Here is a 25498-nt window from a genome sequence, read left to right on the forward strand (position 1 = left end):
TCCGGGCGCACTCTTGTTGACTTGTCTCCGCGCGCGCGTTTCAAACCCAGCGAAGGAGCTGGCCCGCAAAGGGACTCCAGTGCGAGTGGCGCTGGGTTTATGGCCGCTGTTCATGTACGGGAGAGCTCGGAAATATTCGCGCGAGACATTCGGCTGATTCCAGTTATTGCTTCGGCCAATCAGACCGGCGCCATTCACAGTCCGGCCTTGCATGGTCATAATCAAGTAGCATTCGGCGAAGACGCTCCGACTAATGGCGTGCTCTTCTCAAAATATTCTGACATTGTGGAATTACTTCAGTTCGTTCATATTTCCCGCGCCACGTCGAGAAGCGGGTAGGTTTTGGTCGTGAGACGCTTGTAGAGAAAAACAAATCAGTTCATGAGACACCTTCCGTATAAGGATATTGACACGCGACGACAAAGATAGAAGAACAGAACGACCAGAAAGGAACTGCGGAAAGAAGGTGCGTGATAAACGTACGCTTACCTGATGCGTGTTGCGAGCAGGAAGTCGCTCGATAAGGCAGCTGCTCACCAGGGAAGATAACCCACTCGATGGAATCGTTCTGTGCGCCTCGCGCCTAGGAGCGGACGGCACAAACGGCTCTCGAACTACCCTATCGTCAGATCTCACAGGCAGTGAAGGCATGTGTTACTCACGCGCTGTTCTGTGGCCTCTGTTAACTTCTACGTGACGGCAGAAGTTCAGCGAAGCTTCCACAATGGTGGCTGGCATTCTCAGCCGTATTCTGCTGGTCGTGGCACTGGGATATGGTATGTTTTAACCATTACTCCGCGTCTCTCATAGCCTGAATCGCTTTGAGACGCGAACGGAATTATGTACTCTCCGCGTGAGAGGAAAGCCTCAGGGAGCTTGCCAATGTTTCGACAAGAGGACTTGCCTTCGTCTGGGCAAAGCGTTCATCATTGGGAGGTTTAAGTAGGGCCTTCTCAAAGCGTTCATCATTGGCGTGGTGATGAACGCTTTGCACAGACATAGACAGGTCCTTTTGTCGAAACGTTCGCAAGCACCCTGAGGCTTTCCCCTCCCTTGTTCACTTGGTGAGTGTCAAAAGACGATCTGCCTGCCCTAACATAGCCCAACTACACACCGTTGTCAGAAGCTCTAAAAAACTTGCTGTGCCAGTGATGCCTGATTTCCGTAAAGAAGGACAGAGCAGGAAAAAAGAAGAAAGGAGGGGAAAGAATAATCATTACTCCACGACTTAAGAAAATGGTCTTCAAATCAGCGTTAAAAATATAACCTGCAGTCTCATGATTGCCGCGTTAGCTGAATGCGTGCCGATTGTCATAAAGCGAGCCGATTCACCTTTGCCATGTGTTCCGTGCAATGAGCCTCGTATAACTTTTCTGACACTCGCGATTACAAAAAAAAAATTGCTTATATCTTTAGGGGGCCTTTGTGTTCACTGCATGAGTTGTTTTCAAATGCTCGCTGGCAGAACTGAATATAAATTTCTGACCTACAAAAAAAAAGTCAGAAGTCACCATTTACATGCGAAATCTCTGCTGAACTTGGATGACTCCAAGAAAGCACTGCATAAGTTCCTGTGACCTCTGTGAATGCTGTTCAAATCTGCTGCCTAAGATCCCGTAAGCAACATTTTTACCGCTCTAACAAACAGCAGTCCCCTATGCTTTGTTGGTTGCATTTACTTAGCTTTTTGTTTCGTGTACATATCCGAACGGTCCCCTAACATTTTTTACCGCTGTCTTCTTAACGCCCTTCCAATATATTAACACTGCCAGAGCAGTCGTTACCGTTATTTAAATTTAGCAGGCTGCATGTCAAGAAGACTTTTTAATGATCGCAATACATACTATGTTTCAAAGACCACGAACATCAGAAGGAAAGTTAAAGACTGTCAAGTAGTGTTAATACTTCAGATTTCTTCTAGCTGCGTAATGCAGCACAAACAGAACGGCTCAACAATGTTGTTTACGGACTGATATGGTACCAGCAACTTTGCGAGGCTGTAGGCCTTATCGCTTTGTACGCATATAGGTCCACGTCTCTGAACTTCGAAACGACGACCGCTCTCTTGTTTGCTAGGCTGTGTGGGAGGTTCTTTAGCGTGACACATCATGGAGTTCTGGGTTCTTGAGCCAACGGCGCCATGTCAGCTGAGTTTACACGTTCTCAGCACTGGATTAAGGGGGGGGGGGGGGGGGGGGGCTTCAGCCCAGGGCCTCACCTGCGGCAGTAGGAGAGGGGGGCCATTTATTCTAACCTGCTTAGTATAGGAACCACAGGCAACGGAACTTCGAGCGACATGCACGAAGCGAGAAAACCAGAACGAGGAGACGAGCTCCCACCTGATGTAACTTCGTTTAGCCGAATCAGTTGGGGAGAGCTTGTCGAGCTGCAAAAATACGAATCCCCCGCCCCCCGCCACCCCGGAGGGGCCCCTTTTGCTTACGAAGCGATGTGCGTTCGCTTACGGATTGGGGAAGGGTTGTCGTTGTTTCCCGTTAATCCCCCCGTCCAATGGCGTCCGAAGGTGTAATGTTGAAGGTGTAGGTGTTAGAGAATCCTGGCGTCGGCATGACATCTGCTTTTACAGAGAGGCGAGGCGGGATTCCCGCCTCGGCGCCAAGCATTCCGCTAGAGTTGCTTTCTTAATGCACTAAAAATGCAATACTTTTATAACCACAAATATATCTGCTAATACGCAATGTGGTGCTTGATGTGAAAAATACTTGTATTCAGCCGTTTGCATGGCAGGAAATGCAACCCTTTAGTGTCGCAGCAGGGTAGGCAAAACGAAACCAGAATGCGCAGCGGCGTTTGAAGGCGTCTGCGTGCGCGAGTATCATATGCAGACAGTTGAGGGAATAAACGTGCGCAGTAGAATGATTTTCTCAGCTACACCGGTGGATTGTTCGAGTTCAAATTTCGCACAGGTATGGTATTTGGTCGTCAGAAGTGTTTTATGCAACATCGGCTTTTTGCTTTAGCTTTACCCAGTTCAAAAGAAAGTCAGGCTGTGCTAGCTTCTTGGAAGACCCACAGTTTCTCTTCGTGTTCCCGCAGCCACTAGGAAAGCGAAACACTCGTTTATTGGTTTATGTTTAGGTTTATGGGCTTTAACGTCCCAAACCAAGTCCGGCTATGCGGGACACCTTAGTGGAAGGCTCTGGATAATTTCGACCACCTCGGGTTCTTTAAAGTGCACTGATATCGCGAAGTACACAGACCTCTAGTATTTCGCCTCCAGCGAAATGCGACCGCCGAGGCCAGGGAAGTTATTTTGTTCGTTCTTTTTTCTTGGGATTGGTTTCGTACAGCCAGGTGAAAAATTTTAATTTTCGTGGAAATAAGAGGCGCAGCAGCTGCCTTACTTCTAGGCGGTCAACTCAACCGCGTCTTGGGGGGAGAGAGGAAGGTGTGAATGAAAGGGGAGAAAGAGGTGCTGTAGTGGAGGGCTCCGGAATTATTTCTGCCACATGGGGATCTTCAACCAGCCCTGACATCGCACAGCACACATGCGCCTTTTTTCATTTCGCCTCCATGGAAACGCAGCCACCGTGCGGCTGGGTTTGAACCCCGCGGCTTAGCAGCCAAGCGCGCTAACCACTCAGCCAGGACTTAATTTCTGCTGTTCAAATGTGACCCACCAGGGCAGTGAAAAGTTCGTCGTATAATCAATATAATTTTAATAACTTTTAATATTACCCTCTCGGGGCACTGATTAATGAGTGTTTCTACTCCCTAGTCGCTGCCGGAGTACCCAGCTCAGCTGTAGGAAACAAGGAAGCTAGCTCAGCCTGCTTTTGCTGCGAAAGCAATACTACTTGCACTTTCCAGGGTGACCACCATCGTGCCGCGGCGGTGACCACCATTGACCTTCATTTGACCTTGATTGCATTAGTTGGATTAGATTGGATTGCATTAGATTGGATTGGACTGGACTGTATTTGATTCGATTTGATTGGATTTGATTGGATTTGATTCGTGTACTGTGCGATGTCAGTGCACGTTAAAGAACCCCAGGTGGTCGAAATTTCCGGAGCCCTCCACTACGGCGTCTCTCATAGCCTTAGTCGCTTTGGGACGTTAAACCCCATAAACCAACCAACCAACCATTAGAGTAGAGTAGATTACATTGGATTCGACTGCATTGGATTGGATTCGATTGGGGCGGATTGGATTGGATTGGGTGGGATTGGATTGGATTGTATAACCGATGCATCACCACAAGTCTAACCACAAGCACCACCACCAGTTACACTACCAGCTGTACCATGGCGTAGGTACGGATATTGCTTTCGCAATTAGCGGGCTTAACCAAGCTAAGCCACAGCGAATTTTTTTTCTTTGATGCGTTGGCATTAAAACAGTGCTGCAAACGAAAACCCGTCTGTCGGCTTGTGTACGGCGTCACTGAAAGAGGAGGGGAGGCGACGCGCGCTGCAATGCAGTCCCGCAAGTTGTCGGTCGGCCCACGTGGCTCTTCCGTGGCGTTCGGCGCTCGGCCACGGACGGAACGTGTCGCACATCCAAGAGTCGCGTTGTGTTTTGCGAGCTGTAAAATTAGTGCTAATGCGTTACTTTTGCATGAATCCCATTGATCGCACTTCGCTTTTTAAATATGTTGGAATTAAAATGAAAAATTGGATATATTCCAGTAGTGTAGCAGGGGGCGGAGGGTCAGTTAAGGGAAAGGGAGAAGGGCCTACATGCGCATTAGCCCAGGGCCCACGTTTTTCTTAATCCGGCCCTGCACACTCTCATGTATACGGACGTTATATCTTTACGGCTGGTGGTGGTGGTGAAAACATTTATTTCGAATGAACTGGAGGTATGTTTGGATCAGCCCGTAAGGGACCGATCCTTACAAACACTAGGTGGAGGTCCCTAGTATGGGACCCCAGTGGCGGTTGCCGCCGCCCGGGCGCGCCCGACTAAGGCTTGTTGGGCCTGTAAGTCGTGGCAGCCGAGCAGGGTCGCCTCCCAGTCCTCCCGGGTTGGGTTGGGGATGGGGGGAATAGCGGGGTTGGAGGGGCAGGCCCACACCATGTGATAGGTGTCAGAAGACACTGCACTACAGTGTGGGCAGCTGCCGCTAAAGGAGGGGTCAAAATGTTTTAGCGCTGCCGGGCACAGCAAAGTATTGGTGAGAAGGCGGAGAAGGAGCCGCTCATCCGCCTTCTTCAGGCCTTTACATGGGCTAGGGTAAAGGCGATGACAATTTTGATAATATGTTGTAATATCTTTGAATGTATAGACCGGATTAAAATCGGGTTCCTGATCGGATGGGGAGGAGAAAACAGCCCGGTGAGAGAACGGCTGGCAACCGGTGGAAAACTTCGTCGGCGAAATTCACTCCTTGATGTCAATCTTGCTTGGTATGAAAGCACTTCGTCCTGTCCTTTATGTTTTTCTACGTGTTCGTCTTGTGGTGTTGCAACACAACAGAGAGCTTTAGTATAGCGTTAGTGTGATAGCGAACCTAAGGAAAATTACGTTAGCATGCCGTAAGCAACTTATTCCCACAGACACTTTTGTAGTACAGCGTTCAGAAGACGTTAAATGCGATTTGCTTGACATGAAGGCAAAAGGTCCTTCCAAAATGATGGATATTTCCGCTTACTTGCCGAAATTACGAAGAAAAATAAATAAAGTGAAATAAGGAACGTAAACAGTGGCGCCACTTAGTCAAGGCAATGCTAAGAGCAAACCGTTCGAGCAAGATTATTTTCTATCACACAAAGGACGGCTTCACAAAGGACGCCGAAAGGGATGACGAGACACGGACGCTGACTAACAACTGAAGGTTTATATCTCCGACACTTCGGTAAGTATACCGAAAGCATCAAAACAGCAATGCCAATACATGAGTGATAAACATCGGAAGCAGGAAATGGGCAGGGAATCATGATCGCCGAGCTGTCGAAAGGAAACGAAATTTCTTACCCAGAAGAGCAGAGGAGCAGAAGAGCAATAAACCTTCACTGTTTAGTCAGCGCCTGTGTCTCGTCTTCCCATTCTGCGTCCTTCATGACGTTCACGCTGTTTTCATTGTGATGGACAACTAACTAGCTCGTGATATGTTCTAATTATTAACGTAATGTTGAATCACTACAGCGTTCAAGGCTTGTATAACCGTGTTGAGGCCTACTCGATAGCTCCCCGTGCACTGAATTTGCCTCCCTGCTAAGGTCGTTCGTTCCTTCTTTCAATGTCCAGGCATGACACAGCAGACTGCGCCGTCCCTGCCGCCAGATTTCCAGATTGATGTGAAGTGCAGAACATGGAATGATGACAGCCCGAGGCAATGTCGGCTGGCTTATACCCGCAAGGACCCCGACCTGGGAAACCGCCTGTACCAGTCCTGCTCGTTAAAGGGTGTCAAAAACATCAAGCTTTATGACTTTGACAATGACCTGCTTTTGGCCAACAACGGTGAGCGGTAGCGCCGGATCTCATAAAGACACCTTGTAGTCTATGTGTTAACTAAACGCAAGTAATAGTTTGGAAGTGATTTTGTTCGGCAAACGGCGTTGAAATGTAACGGTCTTTCCGGCGAGCGATCTCTCTGATGGTTTTCCGTTGCGCTTTATTAAAAAGAAAAAAAAAACGCCATGAGTGGCGTCATAACGATCGCTAAAATGCTTGCATGTGCATATGTGTAGTGTTGAACTTTTGACGTTTACTACATTTTCAGTAAAGTGTCAGGCTCTTACCAAGATGAGGAAGTGAGTTTATTTTGTGTTAAAAGGTGTGCGCTGTTCTCTGTTCACTATCTGTGTTCGCTGCAGTACGCCTATATGATGAATGTGGTAACTCTTGTCCATGGCAGAACCTGCTGAAATCAAATCAGTGATAATGATCTGGCCGTGATTTCTCAAATAAGATGTGGCTTAGAATATAAGTTCACCATTTCTTTTGTTTTATTAGTTCCTAATAGTTCAAAGTTGCTAACCTCGTCCACTTTGAGATTATTTGGTTTGGTTTTGTGGGGTTTAACGTCCCAAAGCGACTAAGGCTATGAGAGACGCCGTAGTGAAGGGCTCCGGAAATTTCGACCACCTGGGGTTCTTTAACGTGCACTGACATCGCACAGCACACGGGCCTCTAGAATTTCTCCTCCAAAGAAATTCCAGCCGCCGCGGCCGGGATCGAACCCGCGTCTTTTGGGCCAGCAGCCGAGCACCATAGCCACTGAGCCACCGCGGCGGCCTTTGAGATTGTGAAGAGGCAGTTCGCCCCGTACCTGAAAACAAAGAGGCGGAAGAATGATATATATTGCTGGTGTTTCCTGAAGAGTTCGGAATTTAGGGCAAAAGAAAATATATATCAAACTGTTATCAAGCTAACAGGAATGAAGCGAGCGATGAAGAGAAAATTCATACTGCATTCTTATGAGATTGAGAGAATGTCGCGCTTAATTGAAGACGAAATGCTGCTTGGCTGTATTCTACCTGCTAGTGAAAACAAATTCATATGGGCAGAACTTGCAATGCACAGCAATGGCACACAGCGATACGTCACAGGCTCATTACAGACTCCGTGACACGTTAAGGAAGTTCTCTTAGCGTGGCTGGCGTGAAGAAAAAAAATAATTTGAGGTCACTGGGAGAGCTTTGTCATGACTCGACTAGGCTCATGATAACGCTATTGATGAGTAATATCCTCACCATGTTGCCCTAGTTAGCGCCTGCAGTGATCATATTGCACATTTGTTTCCAATTATCTCAAGTGTGCTTACCTTATTTATTGCGTGAAAATCATGTGCTGCGACTTAACTCCGTCGTAAATCCGTGACTTTATTGTTCTATATTATCTCTTTCTTGTTAATTTCTGATTATAACTCAATTATGTAATGCCCCACCACCCAGGGGTCTTTAAGGGTCAATAAATGATGATGATGATGATGATGATGATGATAAAATTTAACCCTTAGCTGGGCTAGACTGAATTTCCCGAATATATCTCAACGGAATTTCGCCTCACGTTCTGGCACATAAGATTGAAGCACTGAGTGAGATTTACTTTTGGAGTGAAAGTGGTTCTGGAGGTTTCAAGTGAGGAGAATTTATGTGTGTGCAGTCATCAGCAGTGAATGTACAGATACCTCCAATATTAAAGGGAACAGAAAGTTTCGCACGCGAGAACAAATTCTCTTATTACTTCTGAACTGAAATTGAAAATATTCGCGGGGCATTATTCGTCCAGCGGAAAGCTATTTAAAATGAAGGAAAAAGCGTGCTCCTAACTTATGATTATTGAGTAATCATTGGATGAACTTGGATTTGTTCTCTTCCACATTGGAGCTACCTCGACCTGATGCGACGCGTGTACAGAATAACTGTAGATGTATTTTCCTCAGCTTCTGTAAGGGCTTGTTTATTATATTTCCCGTCGAACCATACGATTAAAATCATTCTCCACTGGTATTCCGCAGATTTCCGTAGTTTTTTTCAACACCAGACGTAGTACGGACGTGGTACCCTTTTGGTGACATGCAGGAGGGAGTAAACCATGGAGTAGAACCAAGGGGATTCCTGAATCCGAGAAGTACGACTCGTGTTTCCCGGTGAAATTCCGCAATGAAGGGAACAGAAAAACTTTCGATGTCCCCGATTCACTCTTCCACTTTGATGGAGACGGAAAGGTAAGGCACGCAGGCACAGGAACTTAATTACGTGCCACAATAGCTACTTGAGCGCGCCGGGACGGTAACGGAAGTGAATCAGTGGGTTCATGTATGTTCATATCTGTTTCCTTAGTATTTATAACACGCTCAAAAATATTAGTGCTTGATATGAGATCTGACTGAATCTATATTCAGCAAGCGAATTCCTTGTTCCTAACGCGTTGACTGCAAGCGAAGTCGGCGATGACTCCCCACTGCTTGTGGAGAACAGCACTGAGGGGCCACAGTGATATGAGTTGCACCCTTTTTAACAAGCCCTGTTGTGTGCAGGGCGAGTTGGCAAAAGAAGAGGGGGACAGAAGGTAACAGTGAATATTTCTCCACAAAGTGCTTATGGCGCACTTGCGTCGAAGAGCACCAAACCGCAAACAGTGGTCGGGGCCCCCTATCGTCGTTTCGACCGCCTCCTTCTCGTAGTTCTGAACGTATTCAATAGCAGCCGGAGGGGAATACGTCATGGTGAGAGGAGGTTTTTCGCACGCTCTACGACTGTATGCTGCAAAGTTGCATCTGCTGCACAGAAAAGAGAGATAAAGAGATAATACCTGATGATTTGGCTCAAAACGGCTGGCAAACAATTGTTCTCAGCGCTTCGCGACGCGACTCGGCAAAGAATCGGCAGCTTCTCCAGTCGACAGATTGCTCCATTCCGCAGGACTGTTAACACGTCTAGATAGGAGATTGCATCAAGCATCTCGCTTAGCATGTCAAAACGGGAGATCGGCGGTACGCCGATGGGCCCCCGGAATAAAAAAGAAGTCTTAGGCGATCCTCGGTGGATAGTTTTAATGCGTTAGCAGCGGAACGTTCGTTAAATCCGATGTTTTACACGCTAAAGTTCGTTATATTCGAGGTAGTACACTTAGGTTTCGTTAAATCCAAGGTCAACACACCAAGTTCGTTACACGCGAAGACAATACACGAAAGATCGTTATCCGAGGTCGTACATTTCGGTTCGTTATATCCGAGGTCAACACACCAAGTTCGTTACACGCAAGGACAATACACAAAAGTTCTTTATATCCGAGGTGGCACGTTGGTTATATCCGGGGTTAAAGCACTAAAGTTGTTATATTCGAGGTGGCGTAATAAGATTCGATATTGTGGGATTTTAACTGGGGACATAAATACGCTCTCCCCGTTTAACCGCGGCTGACATAGTTCAAAACAGCGCGGATCCCACCCTGTGGTCGCGTACGCTACCGAGCGCACGCCGACCACGGTTGGCCTTGTTCTGAGGGAACAAAGGAACGGCACTCTGGCTGACACAAGCAAGGCATTTATTGCTACAGCAGCAATAACGCCAGCTAGCAACAAAATACGCTGAGGAATCGAGGACGTCCGACTCACCAGCAAGGTTACGAGCGAACGTTCGCCCATGCGAAGGCAGGGGGAAATTCCGAGGCCGGACGGGACGAGCTGACGGGAACAGCAATACTTTGATTTGAGCTAGTTGGTTGTAGCTTGACATGTTTACGCAAAAGGCGTACTGGCGCTAAAAAACGAAGACAACACACACAACAGGACAGGACTGGCGCCAGTCCTGTCCTGTTGTGTGTGTTGTCTTCGTTTTTTAGCGCCAGTACGCCTTTTGCGTAAACATGACGGGAACATGTTTCCCACCACGAGGCTTCGCGCCAGCCGGCGAAGAGCGGAGCCACGCGCCGAACGTCAGCGCGCTTTCCAGGCCCGTTCCCAGCCGAAGAGACCCGTCTCCACCACGCCCGCGCGCAGCAAACACGCCATCCGTGGCGCTCTTGTCGCTGCGATGCCAGCGCCCTCCTTGTTAGTTAAAGTAACACGACTAAGGAGGGTGCACTGCGGCCAAGCGAACCACCGGGGATGAGTTGAGGGTGCACTGCGGGGAAGCGAACCACAGGGGACGAGTAAAGCGCGTCCCCACAATATATACGAGGTAGTATACTAAGTTCGTTACATCCGAGGTGGCCATGCGTCTCGCGTGACGGCGGTCGCCATTTCCGCTTTCACAAAGTCTTCAATGCGGACGCAATAATATATATGAAGGAAGGGAAAAAGACTGCCGAACAAATTTTCGTGACATTACATCTCACTTAGGGAAGCATTGGCTCGACGCCTAGAAAAAGAAAAAATAAGCAAGGCTATGTTCGGTGAGCGAACACAAGATTTCCAATTTTCTTTTTCAGAAATGCAATTGCACCATGCCAGCACACGTATTGCCTTAGTGCGCATGCATGTAGTTATTCAATATTGCCGTTTTCTGTGAAGTACGTAGTCATAGTGAGTTTAACCAGTAACGTACATGATATAATGAACTTCTTGTGCTGTAATCTGTTTGGGATATGGACACGAGATATGGTGAAAGACTATCGATGTGCAAAGTTATCTGAATATGTTCTGGGAGCTTTTACCCCAACAACACTATGTAGATTTTATAGATTCAGTTGTGTGCTTTAGGTACGAGTTGGACGTCAGTAGCCTACTTCAAAAGAAAGTACAAAGCAGGAGTGCTAAAGCGTAGTTTCACACAGCTGGGTTCAAAGAGGAAAAAGAGAAATAATTTGTTTCCGCCTTGCACTGCTGAGCGCAGTAAGTGCAGTGACACGGGCAGTCAAAAATGAGTATTTATTGTTAGATTCACAGCTTTTCTTTGTGGGGACGCCTTCGTCCCCTGCGTTCGTTTTCCCTAAACTCACTAGTTCCCTGTGGTTGGCTTCCCCGCAACGCACTCCCTTTAGTGGGGTCACTTTTAACTAACAGGGGAGGGCGCTCGCGTCGCAGCGACAGCAACGCCACGGATGGCGTGTTTTGCCGCTCGCGCGCGGGGGAAGGCTCGCTCTCTTCTGCTCGGGACCGGGAAGCGTGTTGGCCGTTCACGCGCTTAGCTCCGCTCTTCGCCGCGGGCGTCCTCGTGTGGAAACATGTTCCCCTCAGCTCGTCCCGTCCGGCCTCTGAGATATTCCCTCTGCCCTACCGTGGGCGAACATTCGCTTGTAACCGTGCTGGTGAGTCGGACATCCTCGATTCCTCAGTGTATTTTGTTGCTGGCTGGCGTTATTGTTGTTATAGCAACAAATGCCTTGTTTGTGTCAGCAAGTGTGTCGTTCCTTTGTTCCCGCAGAGCAAGACCCGCCGTGGTCGGCGTGCGCTCGGTAGCGCTCGCGACCACGGGGTGGGGTCCGCGCGGTTTTGAACTGAGTCAGCCGCGCTTAAGCGGGGAGAACGTGTTTATCTCCCCCTATTTTAAACCCCGCATCTTCTTCCACTGCTTTGTCCTATGATAATTACAGGACATCGCACGGTAACACTCAACAATACACCATTTGCAGAGGACCTCTTGCAGATTTTTGTCTGCTCTGTAGTCACGGGACGAACAATGTCGATCGGTAATTGTTCGGATGTTACTTACACCGAATTTTGATGTTTTCCTTCATCTTTGATGGAGCTAAGAGGACTCGACTCACGGTGAAGATGAAGTGACCTATGGTGAAACAAAACACGCCTTTACACTCATTTTGGTTCGCATGGGGAGCAGCATTACTAAAGCCCCCAAAATGTGTGCATGGTTTGGTGGGTGGCGCATAAGCGCCTTTTTGAACACCTCGCTTCTGTACTCAACAGGAGCCATCGCAAACCTCACTTCCGGAAGGTAGTGAGTGGGAGGTTAAAGCCACTGTCACTGTCCAGGGAGAGACCCACGAGTGCATCAACCATTTCACCTATACTCGTGAGTAGCTATTCCTCGGTCCAAACCCTGCGGGCAACATTTCAATTTTGTGAAAACTCTCTCTGGCTTTATTTGAAGATTAGCAATGCATGAACTATGTGAGACGTATGCTGTATCTACCTGGTAAAATAATACTCCTAATGTCTGCTGCTCGTCCCGAGCTTACTGATTTTACGTTGTTTGGACTGCAGTGGTGCATGAAGGGGTTTAAATATTGTATGGCTGCTAACATGAGGAGCTCTCACTACTATGCGAATGGTTTAGACTTTATGGTGTTTAACTTACCAAAGCGACTCACGCCATGGTGGGCGCCGTAGTGGAGGGTTCCGGACAATTTCGGCTACTAGAGTTCTTTAAAGTTCGCTGTAATCGCGCAGTACACGGGCCTCTAGCGTTTCGCCTCCATCGAAATGCAACCATCGCTGTCAGCATCGAACCCGCTTGTTTCGGGTCAGCAGCCGAGTGCCGTAACCAGCTGAGCCATCGCGGCGGCTTATTAAGCGAAAGACCTCTCGTCGGCGAGAGTTATTTTTCTGACGACCGCCAACACTGGTAATACTATGCTGAAAAACCATTTTTTACCTCAGAAAACCTACTTTTGAGAATTACCTATCTTTGAGAAGTTTTCCCTGAAACACATGTTAAGTGCAGTGCAAACTATTCAGCGTGGAGATTGCCTCCATTCTTCTAACTATAAGAGGCAAAGGAGATGTGAGCCAACATAGCAACAGTGGATACGTGCCTTCAGTAGGCATTATATACTTTCTCAATATGTTCAAAACGCAACACTTCAGTTGTTATCTACTTATTGCTTACAGATACGCAGCACGCCAACATTTTCCGACTTGTTGCGTTCACATTTCATTTTATCGTTTATCGCCGGGTTTAGCAAGCGGTTCAGCAGCTGATAACAGCGAACAGTTGGATCATGTCGCGCACATGCATCGACCTCTTGAATACATGGGCTCAATGAGCATCTCTCCCTCTAGTCGGTATAATAGCGCTTTGGGTGGAGAACGGTGCGACCCCACTGACTTTCGTGAATATCTCGAGGCGCAGCGGGCTGTGTGTGCTGCCCATGTGGCACTGTTCAGCGCACCGCAAACCCGAATTCCACGAGCTTTGGCGAAGATGTACATACCTGTCGGCATCAAAGCTTCATCGCTCCGAAGCCGAAGTGGGGTTCGCTTGTGGTTCGTTATATCCGGTTCTAGAAAAGTTTTGCTTCGTAAAAACGAGGTTTAAAACGCACGAGTTTCTGCGAGAACATCTAAGGGGAATAGGAACTGATTTGTTATATACATTGTTATGTTTTAAACCTTTTTGCTATAGCGAAGTTTGACTGTGCCCATGTGACTGCAGGAACCGGGAAGGATGTCTGGTTAACTACGCTTGATTTAGTCGGATTCATTTGTATTGATTTGCTATACACGTTCGGTACGCTTATTATTATTCGGTGTTCAAGAGAACGACTCGTGAGAAGTACCATCCTTTTCTGATTAACAGACTGTCGTCATTGCACACACTTTTGAGCATTTTAACGAAGAAAGAAGCCTTGGAAGCCGGAGTGTCAGGGTTCGATCCCAACCGCGGCGGCAGCGTATCGAGGGAGGCGAAACGCCGAAGGCGCCGGTGTGCTGTGCGATGTCAGTGCACGTTAAAGATCCCCAGGTGGTCGAATTATTCCGGAGCCCTCCACTACGGCACCTCTTCCTTTCTCTCCTTTCACTCCCACCTTCCTCCCTTCCCTTACGGCGCGGTTCAGGTGTCCGCCGAGATATGTAAGACAGATACTGCGCCATTTCCTTTCCGAAAACCCGATTTAGAAGCCCTGCAAAAACTGCAAACCCTGTCTCGCTCACTTTAACACAGCATCAATAAATTATACGACAGGCTGATAGAAAGTTTGTCTGAAACCTACGCACAAAAATCTGTGCAACAATTATGTGTACATGGAATATTAATCGTGCAACACAAATGCAGGACCCGTTCGTTATGTTGCCTGGTGTGAATTAACCCTTAAATGCGAATGCTGCTTATATACAATCGAAGCCGGACATATCGAACCCGACTACTTCGAAATATCGTTTATATCGAACAGTCAGGACATCCCCTGGAAAATGGCACATAAGTACAGCACTACTGCATTTATTGAACTCACGTACCGCGAAACATACAAGATATCGAACGGCTCCGCGCCCCTGAAAGCAGGGCTGCTCCTAACGGCTGTCTTCGATCGCTTTTCGCGCGTGGTGATGGATCGGCTGCGCGGCATTGGGCTCCTACTGGCAGTTCTAGCGTCGTGAAACAGGTGACGAGTTGAAGCCAGTGTGTATTTGAAGGGGGCCTTCAGTCTTTTTGCAATATTCTATTTGCAATATTGAGTCGATTGTTTGTGCTGCTTGGATGCGGCCTATCTCAAAACCACACTGCTGCAGAGTCCAGCTGGCGCGGAGTTGTACAGGTTAAACACGAACATGCAGGAAAGACCAACGTGTCTCCATACTGCGAGGAGGGTTCTTCAGCCCGGGTCGACTGCCCACTCGTTCCTCACTTTGCTACTTTGATCTGCGGAGCGGGCCGGATCATGCGATACTGGTTCGACGGATACATGCAAGACTATGACCGCAGTGTGTTCCAGGTAAGTGCGAAAGGCTGGACCAAGAAAAGCAGAGTTAAGTGAGGCTTGAGAACAGAAAAAAGAATGTCTCTGAAGCCGTGCCACATGAATATATGGACTGCTACCAATAAAAAATCCTAGTACGGAAATTGTGGGCATTTTAAACAATGCCTGTGGCAAATAAGTAGAAAGCAAGAAATAAAGGGAATTTTAAATATACTTCACGAGGGTACAAGTGCGGCGTTGTGGTAATGCCTTCTTATAGATTATTAAGCTTGAACCTAACGTTATACGTAATAATAACTACCACTGTTGCTCCTGTGCTATTTGAGCCATGTTGGTGTGTTCGACTTCTCTTAACGCTGAGACATATTTTAAAGGCAAAAAAATAGTTTGAGACGGAAACAATCCGCTTTAGTCCGATTTCCGAATATATAATTTAAAGTGCAATCGACGGACGCTGAAATCCTGAAGTTCACGTGTTGCTAAATTAGTTCGGTTATCATTGGATGGAGCTCAAGGAACAACCAGAGAAATTCACGTTTTGGTTCAGCGCGAAAGCATAACTAGTCCCATTGCGATAAAAGCCAGCGGCGTGTGTGTGTGTGGGCACTCGCAGATGATGCAGAAAACCCCAGCGATGGCAAGAAAAACAGGGGCACGTCACCAAGCGGCCGTATGACGTGCAAAGCATGCCGAGCACCGCCACTTCAGACAATCTTACACACGTCTTTCGTCTATACTATATAGCCGCCACTGGCCGACTTCTTTGTGGCGCCGTTTTCGTGACATTCGTACCAAACTTTTGGTGCAATCGTTTGTCGTACAGCGCCGAGGGTGGTGTCATACGATTTCTCGTTACATATAGCTTGCATGTGCTAGTCAAGTTGGAGGCTGGCTTGCGACAGGGATTCGCACCGAGGTTATATGCACATTCAATTTTTATGTCTCCCAGACTTTCGCATCATAATTGTGATATAACCGTTCGTCGTATAGCGTTCCGGGTGGCGTTATACGCGCGCGAGAGAGAGTGTATGTGTGTTTGTGTGCGCGCTCGAGCGTTCCCGGTGGTGGTGTGTTCGTCGTCCGAACGTTTGATGTCTAATGCACAACTAATGCGCAAACGCATAAACTCAGAGAAAACAACTTTAATACATGTAAAAACATCATGCATAAACCATGCACCCAGGGAGAGTAATGCCTTCGCATTCCCTCACGTGAGCACGGTGCCGAATTCTTTGTTGTTGTTTTTTTGTGAACAATATATAGGCATCCCCGAACTGTGAGCCTCAGCGGAGAATCGGTCGACGAGCACTGAATGTCGAGAAATATTTTTATTCGTGGGTGAATTTGGTCTGCTTGACTTTTGTGGTGGAACAGTTAGGAGGAGTTGTCACGTTTAACAGTACGGGCATTACTGCGAATAACTGAAGATAAATTTAGCCGAGAAGGTCGAAACGTTTTGTCAAAGTTCATAACGCACGGCCGTGAACAGCTGGATAAGACCACACCTTCTGAAACAACAACGAAAATATGACTAGATAGTTTGTCCGTAGGGATTGGCAGACTGACAGCTCTATCTAGATTCGGTGAATTCTGGTGCATGGCCGTTTTTAGTTTGTGGAGTCATCTGGTCTGGTTAATTTCGATAAGGAACGAGGCTGTTCGAGGTTCTGGACTATTAAACAGATGCCGAGCTCCCTTCACCTTGCCACCTTCAATAGCAGACATAGCTAGAGTAAGCAACAAATCTTTTAAGGAGAGGACGGAGTAGTCAGACTCGAGTTGCCGCCACTGCCGTGTTTGTGCTCTTTGTGCTACTTTTCACTATGATTATGAATTGTATTTCATGGCGAAGGTAAGGGAGGACGGGGGGGGGGGGGGGGGGGGATTACGCATGGCTACTCCTTCAACTCGCCTTACCGGCAAGGAAGAAATAGCTAAGGTAGTAGAATAAAAAGAGCTTTTCTCATCAATACCGGTTTTGCCCTCCTGTCCATTTTTCGTGTTTCTGCATGCTGCTAGCCTTCTACCATGGTGGAAATTTTGTTATCCTTGCTTAGAGTAGCATATCAAAATTGTCTCGCTGATGCTCGAAGAATGCAGGAAAATACGCTCGCAATCTGCCAGATCGTAACTCATAAACTGTTGTCATAGCTGTCTACGATGACCACGTTTAGTTGACAGTGAAAGTGATCTTGGACTCTAGACATGAAAAATTTAGTCCGGGTGCACTGAACCAAAGAAGGCCTGAAGCTTGTTTGGGAAATAACTTCTTCGCCTTATTAACAGTGATCATTCGCATAAAATACACTAATCAGTTAAAGAAACGAAACGTGTAATTCTCCAAAGCGTCAGGTAAAATAATTTTACGGGCGACTTAAAACTTAACTTCACCACTATGCAATATCTGAGGGCATTCAGCGTGATTTAGATTGATGAATCACCTCCCTCGGAGCTCATGCAACAGTCCAGTTATCTCAATAAATTTGTTTCGCTATTATTTATCGGAATATTAATTCGGCGTTAAGAGAGGGAAGCGTTTTCAGGAAGACCTAAATGGATAACATGCCACAGCGAATCACCTCGACGTGCTCACGTTACTATTGTCTTAACACCAGCTTTGCCAAGACTTAGCAGGGGACTCAAATGCCGAGTGCTGACGTCACGTGACGCTGCAGTGCTTCAGAAAGATGTGAGATTGCTATATTACCGGCCGTGTGATCGTGAACTGCTCACCTTCGGGTGTCAATGCATTGCAGCTGACGTGGGGTTACCTTTGCAGGATGTGCTCCAAGATTTCTGCTAGTAACCCCAGACTACGTCACCGACCACTAGCCCGATAGCGTTACGTCACCGCCACTAATGACCAGTAGCTCAATAGTGTTCGGCATTTTTATCTTGCCCTTTAGCCATCCCATCTGCTTCACAATCCGCGAGAGCTCATGTTTGTCTGTAAATGCTTGTAGAAAATTACTATTACAATTATACAAATTACATTGGATTCGATCTGAATGAGAGACGAGATACATTCACGTATCTCGGGCCGTCATAATGTTGTATCAAGGTTCGGTGGCTCGAAGAAATGGGGCAGCATTTTCAGTAATGAAATCAATTGGGCTCAAGGTTTAGCAATTATGGCTTACTGCCCAGTATGCAGTCCACGCGAGTCGTTCATACTCGCTCGAGAAAAGCAATAAACTTTTTTTTTTCAGTATGATCAAAAGCAAGTGCACCTCGAAGACGGCACCACTGAGATTCCTTTCTGCTCACGTGAGTGTTTCTGGAGTCAGTACAAACGTCTACGTCCCTGCATTCCGAAAAACCACGCCCGCCTCTGCTTTAACTGCGCATACTGTTTTTGATCGATTCACGCAACACGAGCCTGACTTTCTTGTGCCTTTCCTCTTAAATTACATTGAAAATAATAGCCTCGCTTTAAGACCAATCCACCTATTGCATGCCTAAGTCTCGCATAGACTGGGGGGCTCGATTCTCTTGCAGCCAATTTGCTTGTTGCTTGTACGGCAGTCGAGGGTCAAGCTGCTTGCATGCGGCTTTTACCTCGGCTTCTTCCACATGGGAGAATGGGAAATGAATGAATGAATGAATGAATGAATGAATGAATGAATGAATGAATGAATGAATGAATGAATGAATGAATGAATGAATGAATGAATGAATGAATGAATGAATGAATGAATGAATTACACTAAGGTATTTGTTTGGACTAGTCGGTACATTGTTACAACTGAAGGCACAGCGCACGAAAGACAGGACTCAGGTAGGGACAAACACAGCGCTGACTTGCGACTAAAAGGCTTTATTGCTCGCACGCAATAAATAGACGAAAAAGGAGCACAATCAACAGATACAGCAGCATCAGTGAAGATTGTCAAAAACACACAACAAACAAAAACACACAATCGCACCCTACACTAGCGTACTTAACTGCTAAGATGGTCAATTTCTTTACGCAGAAAGACGATTACGCAGATTACGCAGATTACGTAAATTACGTAGATTACGCAGATTGCGCAGAAAGAAGAGCACCGGTGCTCTTCTTTCTGCGTAATCTCTCTCATGCTTGCATTGGCAGTTCCTGCATTGGGCACCTGTGTGGGAAAAAGAATCATTTTTTTTCTTGTGTTCTCATGCTCCAATAGACGCTTGTTGACACACCTGCCAGTTTGGCCATTGTACACGGCACCGCATGAGAAGGGAACCTGATATACCACCCCCACGTCGCAGGGTACCGACAGGTTTGCATTATGTTACCTCACGAGTGCACAAGTGCTTGTAACCTTACACTGTTTATCGCTTCTTCCATGCCATGCCGTTCACGTGGGAGGGCTTTTCAACACCCTTTCGCAGCTGCTTATGCTGCTGTTAATGCCACCGTCACATGCGGCGGTAGCGATTTCTCATTACTCTCAATGCTTCATTATCGTCGTCCTTCTCTTTTACAGCGCGCACTTGTGATGTGCAAGCCAAAGGCCTACCACCAGGTGAGATTACTGTACGTGCACGGGGTTTGTGGAAAATGTGAATGCATGTTTCCTTACAGGGGCGTCTCTTGTGCGGAGGCATTTGACGTGTTGCGCCAACACGCCAACACGCACGCCAACACGCACGCCAACACGCACGCCAACACTCACGCCAACACTCACGCCAACACTCACGCCAACACTCACGCCTGCAGGAACGCACACAAAAGCACTTCAAACTGTTTAGAGCGCTCACAGACTCCTGACCCACCTAGGATATGACGGAGAGAAACACTAAGTAATGGTTGTGTATTTTTTTGTTTGGAATTATAGATCAGCAAACACGTATCAACGCATGAATTTCGCCTGAGCCCAGCAAATATTTTACAGATAATAACAAAATAATAAATTTTACAAATAATAAAGATGAAGCAACGGTTGCTCGCACATAGCAGTTTTTTTTTGTACGTCTCATGTGAGTTCAACCTTGTCTCAACACCGCTGTGACGTCACAGCCACCGTTAGCCTGCAGAAACCGAAACAGACACGACATCAGAGAATTGAGCGCGCGTTGAAAGTTTCGTGTTGAGAGCCATGCAAATTAATATCTCACATGACCTTACAAAATAAAAAGAAAACGCAACTCATTCGTGCAGGCAATGACCGATAATTTAGTTTGTCATGCAACAGCTTAAACTCCCTCGATTTTGTTCCCATAATATTACTCGTGGAAAAAGTAAATTAACTATCAATTAAAGGAGTAACATAATACTTTTCAGTGGGGTAATGGCGTAGCACTCTCGTTTGAAACATTTTGAGCACTTATCATAGTGTTTGCCAAGTAGAGCATGTGAAAGTTCACAAGGTACAGCAGCTGCCTGGCCTCTAGGTGGACATCGGAACAGCGCCGCCGCGAAAGAAAGAAAGAAAGAAAGAAAGAAAGAAAGAAAGAAAGAAAGAAAGAAAGAAAGAAAGAAAGAAAGAAAGAAAGAAAGAAAGAAAGAAAGAAAGAAAGAAAGAAAGAAAGAAAGAAAGAAAGAAAGAAAGAAAGAAAGAAAGAAAGAAAGAAAGAAAGAAAGAAAGAAAGAAAGAAAGAAAGAAAGAAAATGTCATAGTGGAAGGCTCTGCATAGAACGTAGGGTTTTTTGCGTTTCTTATGCAACGAAGCGTGGTATCACCCGCGTCCTCCGGGTCAGCAAATGACCGAGCGATAGAGAGAGAGAGTGCTGTAGAGTCAGGTTTTAAATTTTTCTTGAAGTGTACGAAAATTGAGAGTCAGCAACAAATTTTGTTCGCAGCATTGCAGCTTGTGGCGCACGAATAGAGACGTTTGGACAGGCTTTCTACTGTCACACCTGACAAAAACACGCCAGAACATTCTTATTCACTCCCATATGTTCGAATTCTGCAAAAAAAAAATTATGTGATGACAGCTCCCCCCATAAAATTTGATAAAGTTATAAAGAATACTCAACCTTCTACTTTGTAAACGTCGCTTTGGGACGTTAAACCCCAATAAACCAATAAACCAAACTTTGTAAACGTATACTTTAGGCTTATTCCTATCTATATAGTAGACATTCCCGATGAATTTTAAAAAAAAATTAGGTTCGTTCGCTATGTTTGTTTTTGTCCTTCTAGGTCTGGTAACAACAAATCTATTAATTCTAAATTCTCCTCCTATGAAATGCTTGCCAGAATAAAACAGCAGGTCGCAAAATTTGCGTCCAAAAGGCTATGAATAAAAGAAGAACGATTGAATTCTTTGTTGCGGTAATATTTTTAACGTTGTAGATGCCGATCATGCCCACCGCTCGGTTGGTAGGTGAACAGCCTGCCACAAAACAGGCTGCGGGGATATAATCACACAACGGATAATTGCGGGGAGTGCCCGCTATAAGTGCTGGAGCTCTTAAAACCCGACCGTGTTGTCCGCGCCACCGCACTGTTCGAAAGAGGACACTCCTAACATCCATCCATCGTACTAGGCAGTGTGCCCCTCACAAACTACCCGATTCAAAGAAGATGACAGTAAGATCTATTTATCTATCTACACTACCAGCCAGAGCTGGGGTATAGGCAGAAAACTGGAGAGCGGAGGAGTACACTGAGAGAGCCTTGCGGAAATGGGCTTCATTTGCCATTTTCAGCTAACACCGGCACTGATAATTCATGAGGAATTAGTTGAACTGGAAGAGAACTGGAAATGAACTGAAGTTCGTTTGGAAAATACACATGGCCCCAAAGAGTTGCTTTGTATGCGGGTTTATGGACTCTGAAACTAGTCAATAGGGTACGAATAGCGAATCTACTTGGCTGCTGTCGTACTGCGATAGGTGGCGCAAGATCCTGTGCCGCAGCTTCTCATGAAAGAAAAAAACAAGCCCCAAGGCTCGAGTAAGATGCCAGTGACTCACTGGACTCCTTCTTTAGCTGTTTTGTTAAGAGAGCTTCATTTTTTCCAGGCACCGTGGCAACGCTATGCATTGCGATGCTGCTCCTGGGCACTGCCATTGGAATATTCGTGAGTGAGCTGCTGCGCAGAAGGACAAGGACACCAGTGGACAGCGACGCAGGAGAAGTTGGAGCGGTAACAACGGACAATCAGCTGAATGAAGAGCTCTGTCATCGGCGGGAATCGCTTGAGAGAGAGAACAGTCATACGACAGAAGATAGCCTCAAGCTCACAGCTGACCCCGAATCGATTCGGGGCGATGGCGACAAGTTAGCTGCTGATATTCTGACCAGAGAGAACTCACAGTGCGGAGAGTCCTTGGTGCTGACAGTAATTAATAGTTGCAAAGCCTTGCTTGAAGAATTGGACCAGAAAGAGGGGTCAACAATAATTAAAAACTGTAAATTAACTCCGGATTTGTTGAAAATTTTAAGTGATGTATATCGTCTCACGCTTCACAAACTACATGGCACTGAGTATACGGGATCTACGGAAGACATCTCTTTGTCGACGAGGTTAGATGAACGCGGATCTGCAAGAACTGCCCCTAGCGTCCACAGTGAAGAGCACGCGAAAAACGTGAGCCTAGATCTTGCGTCGCTGACCATGAATTCACTTGAACAACACCAGAGTGTAGCCCGTGGAACTGGAACGAGTGCAAATGCCCGGTCAGAGGACACTGAAGAAGAACCTTTACTGGGTGACCGTAGTGTCAAAGATATTCGCTAAGAGGGACTGTAGATGATGCCCCTCTGTAGAGTAGAAAATAATGCCCCCCCCCCCCCCCCCTACTCTTACTAACGAATGGCCTGCCAGTTGGAGTTACATGTCTGGTTATGCCCCGACATGATAAGATACCTGATCACAGAAGTTTTCATGGTATGCAGCAAAACAATCCTATTTTTCTCCCTGCTAAAGAGTCTGTATGAAGCGGCAATATGTCTGCCGAGTATGAGGTGATTGTCCTGTAGGGAGGTGAATACAGTAGGTGTCGGAAGTTTATTTATGGCGGTGGAGTTTAAGTTAATGTGTGGCATTCTAAACCATTACCAGACATGTCAGCACTTACTGGTGGGTTATTCTTGAACAAATCAGTCATGTAATTTTGGTAGCGTGAAATATGTTTCCTCTAAAATGCTCTTAGAAATAGTAAATTCATTGAAATATTATATCCAAGCTGTTTAGGCGAAGCATAGTTTATTGACTTTTGTCTTTAGCGTTTAAAAAAATATTTATACATCTTTATTTGCTGATTAGCTGCAATTTTTTTGTTTTTTTTATTTCAAAATGTACAAGGACAATGACGCGTCTATTTACGCAATTGTAAGCACTTTGATGTTGATTCCTTTCATGCTATTTTTTTCTGAAGATCGTGAATTACTGATCATGCTGACATTTATGTATATGTGGCCTGTAGACGCTGGATTTGTAATCATGTACCTAAATTCCATCGGGACCGTAAGCACATAATATATTTTAAATCTGCATGAACATTTCAGCTACAATTGCAGCGAAGGCAGGATGCACCCCTTGCTTTTTTGCTTTTGTTGTTTATGTGTAACCTAGATTTCTTTGAAAAGTGTATTAGACTTGTGCATCGTTGCTTCAGTTGTTCCCTGCCGAGTTAAGTTAAACGGGAAGCACACTGTTAAGCACTTTGTTGTTGTCGTTGCATATAATGTTCCGGATGTGGTGAATAAAGTTTACATTGGTGGTGAATGCTCTGCTATATCTTTCTGCTCGCAAACAGCATGAAAGGCTACATCGTCAACAAAACCGGACGCTGCGTTTACATGTTCACCATAGCATTTTGCATTAGTAGGAAGCTATCCACGAACTTAATCATATACGTCCTTTGTATCTGGGATCATTTAGTTGCTGCGTTCTCACGTTTTTCATCGAAGGTACGTTTGTGATCTACCTGGGCTTGTCGCCTTGTTGCTAGTCTTAATCAACTGGATGGCAGTGCCGTTCGGGCAGTGATGTGCAAAAGATATTACGTGACCTGAAAAAGATACTGCTTCAAGAAAAGATATCATTTCATTATTTCCAAGATATCTTTGGGGGTCCCCAGGCGAAAAAGCTGTCGAGAAACAGCTTGAGAGTGCCTGGGGCCCGTACAAGACGTTAGTGTACTGAGTGTCATAGTGTAAATAGCAGGTCACACACAAAAACTAGTCACAGTTTAGAACAGGTGTCGGGCAATTTATATTTCACCTGCAAAAATTGTCCCAAATTGCCGTGTTTTGTCCTTTCGCAGAAGTTTTCTGTTTTTTTTTTTAACAATGCCAGGATCGAAAGCGAAATGAACAAAAGATGACAAGTAGAGCTGATAAAAAATATTAACAGAGAATAATTATTAATGAAGTCAATTTTTTTGGAGAAATCGAACATGCATAGAAAAAATTTAAAGGCCTTCATCACATGCGCAAAAGTACTTCGCGAATTTGTTTTCGGGTCGCAGTGGTCAAGTCAATACCTTGTTGTGCAAGTTTATTTAGTACAAGAGGTAGTTTGTTTTTTAAGGACTGCAACATGTAGGCAGTGCGTCTGTTAGGCACTAACCAATTAACGTCATTACGTGTACGGAAATCATCAGTATACATCGTTAGGATCGATATGAAATTAAGAAATTGCTGAAACATATTATTCGAGAACAGAAATGAATGAATAAGATGGAATTCATAATGAATTTTAACGCTTACTATTCGGTATCGGAAAACAATTATTTAGAAAGATAGCGGTAAAGTACATTGACGGTGCAACGCAATGATTTTTTTTTTTTTGTAGAATTAATATAATGTTTCCCATGGTAATGGTTCTCCACTCCGGGGCATAATAGTTCGTATGCGACGAGAATAAAGCGCGGTAGACTTGTAATTTAAAATGACGGAAAGTTTGGGATATTTTGTTTGCTTCGATGATATCTGCTCACGATCTTGCCGCAGTCGCTACTTTGTTCCGATCACGTCTAAAGAACATATTTAATTTTTTTATTTACAAAATACTGCGGACACTGAGTCCAAGCAGGGTGGGCGAACAAGTCAATAAAACCACAAAACATGCAACACTTAAAAAAAACAATATAGTAATAATTGGTTAAACCTCATGGGGCAATGGTTTAATTAGCTGATTCCAATCTGTTATTGTGCGTGGAAAGAACGAAAACTTGAGTATGTTCTATAGAATATAGGGGTTAGAGAACTGGGATGGTGTTGTCGAGTTTGGTTGGTGCCGGCGTTAAGTATGATGAGGGATCCAAACCAAGTTTGTTATGTAATAAGAGAGAAATAAAATCCAGCCTAAGCTTTCTTCCACAATGTTCAAGTAGTTCAATTTTATTAATCTCCATTAAAGTGGTCGGGGAGGCAGTCCTTGCATATTTCTTAAAAATAAACCTGACAGTTCTTCTCTGTATTCTTTCCAGATTTTTTACGTTAGATTCAGTATACGGGTCCCACACAGTGCCTACATATTCGGTTTGGTTTGGTTTATTGGAGTTTAACGTCCCAAAGCAACTGAGGCTATGAGAGACGCCGTAGTGAAG

The 25498-nt window shown here is 45.7% G+C and overlaps 1 protein-coding gene across 4 annotated transcripts; it reads left to right on the forward strand.

The window, feature by feature from the left end:
* The first annotated feature begins 565 nt into the window (after window positions 1–565).
* LOC149335285 (uncharacterized) lies at window positions 566–23670 on the forward strand. Of its 4 annotated transcripts, none has more exons than XM_089551952.1 (8): window positions 566–776; window positions 6214–6429; window positions 8496–8641; window positions 12284–12389; window positions 14873–15030; window positions 18225–18282; window positions 19479–19517; window positions 21962–23670. In XM_089551952.1, the coding sequence occupies exons 1-8, from the start codon at window positions 725–727 to the stop codon at window positions 22678–22680; spliced, it is 1494 nt and encodes a 497-aa protein (XP_089408078.1). In that variant the 5' UTR covers window positions 566–724; the 3' UTR covers window positions 22681–23670. The 4 variants fall into 4 exon arrangements, with proteins under 4 accessions (XP_089408078.1, XP_089408081.1, XP_089408079.1 ...); XM_089551955.1 differs by having other exon boundaries at window positions 19479–19528; window positions 21962–22163; XM_089551953.1 differs by lacking the exon at window positions 19479–19517.
* Window positions 23671–25498: the final 1828 nt, after the last annotated feature.

Source organism: Amblyomma mixtum, chromosome 7 (assembly GCF_055824585.1).
Source record: "Amblyomma mixtum isolate Tamu chromosome 7, ASM5582458v1, whole genome shotgun sequence".
Taxonomy (NCBI): Eukaryota; Metazoa; Arthropoda; class Arachnida; order Ixodida; family Ixodidae; genus Amblyomma; species Amblyomma mixtum.

Coding starts and splice junctions, on each gene's coding strand:
- LOC149335285 (XM_089551952.1), top strand. CDS start 725: ATGGTGGCTGGCATTCTCAGCCGTATTCTGCTGGTCGTGGCACTGGGA. Junction 6,430..8,495: donor CCTGCTTTTGGCCAACAACG/GTGAGCGGTAGC, acceptor GGTGACATGCAG/GAGGGAGTAAACCATGGAGT. Junction 12,390..14,872: donor CAACCATTTCACCTATACTC/GTGAGTAGCTAT, acceptor ACGAACATGCAG/GAAAGACCAACGTGTCTCCA.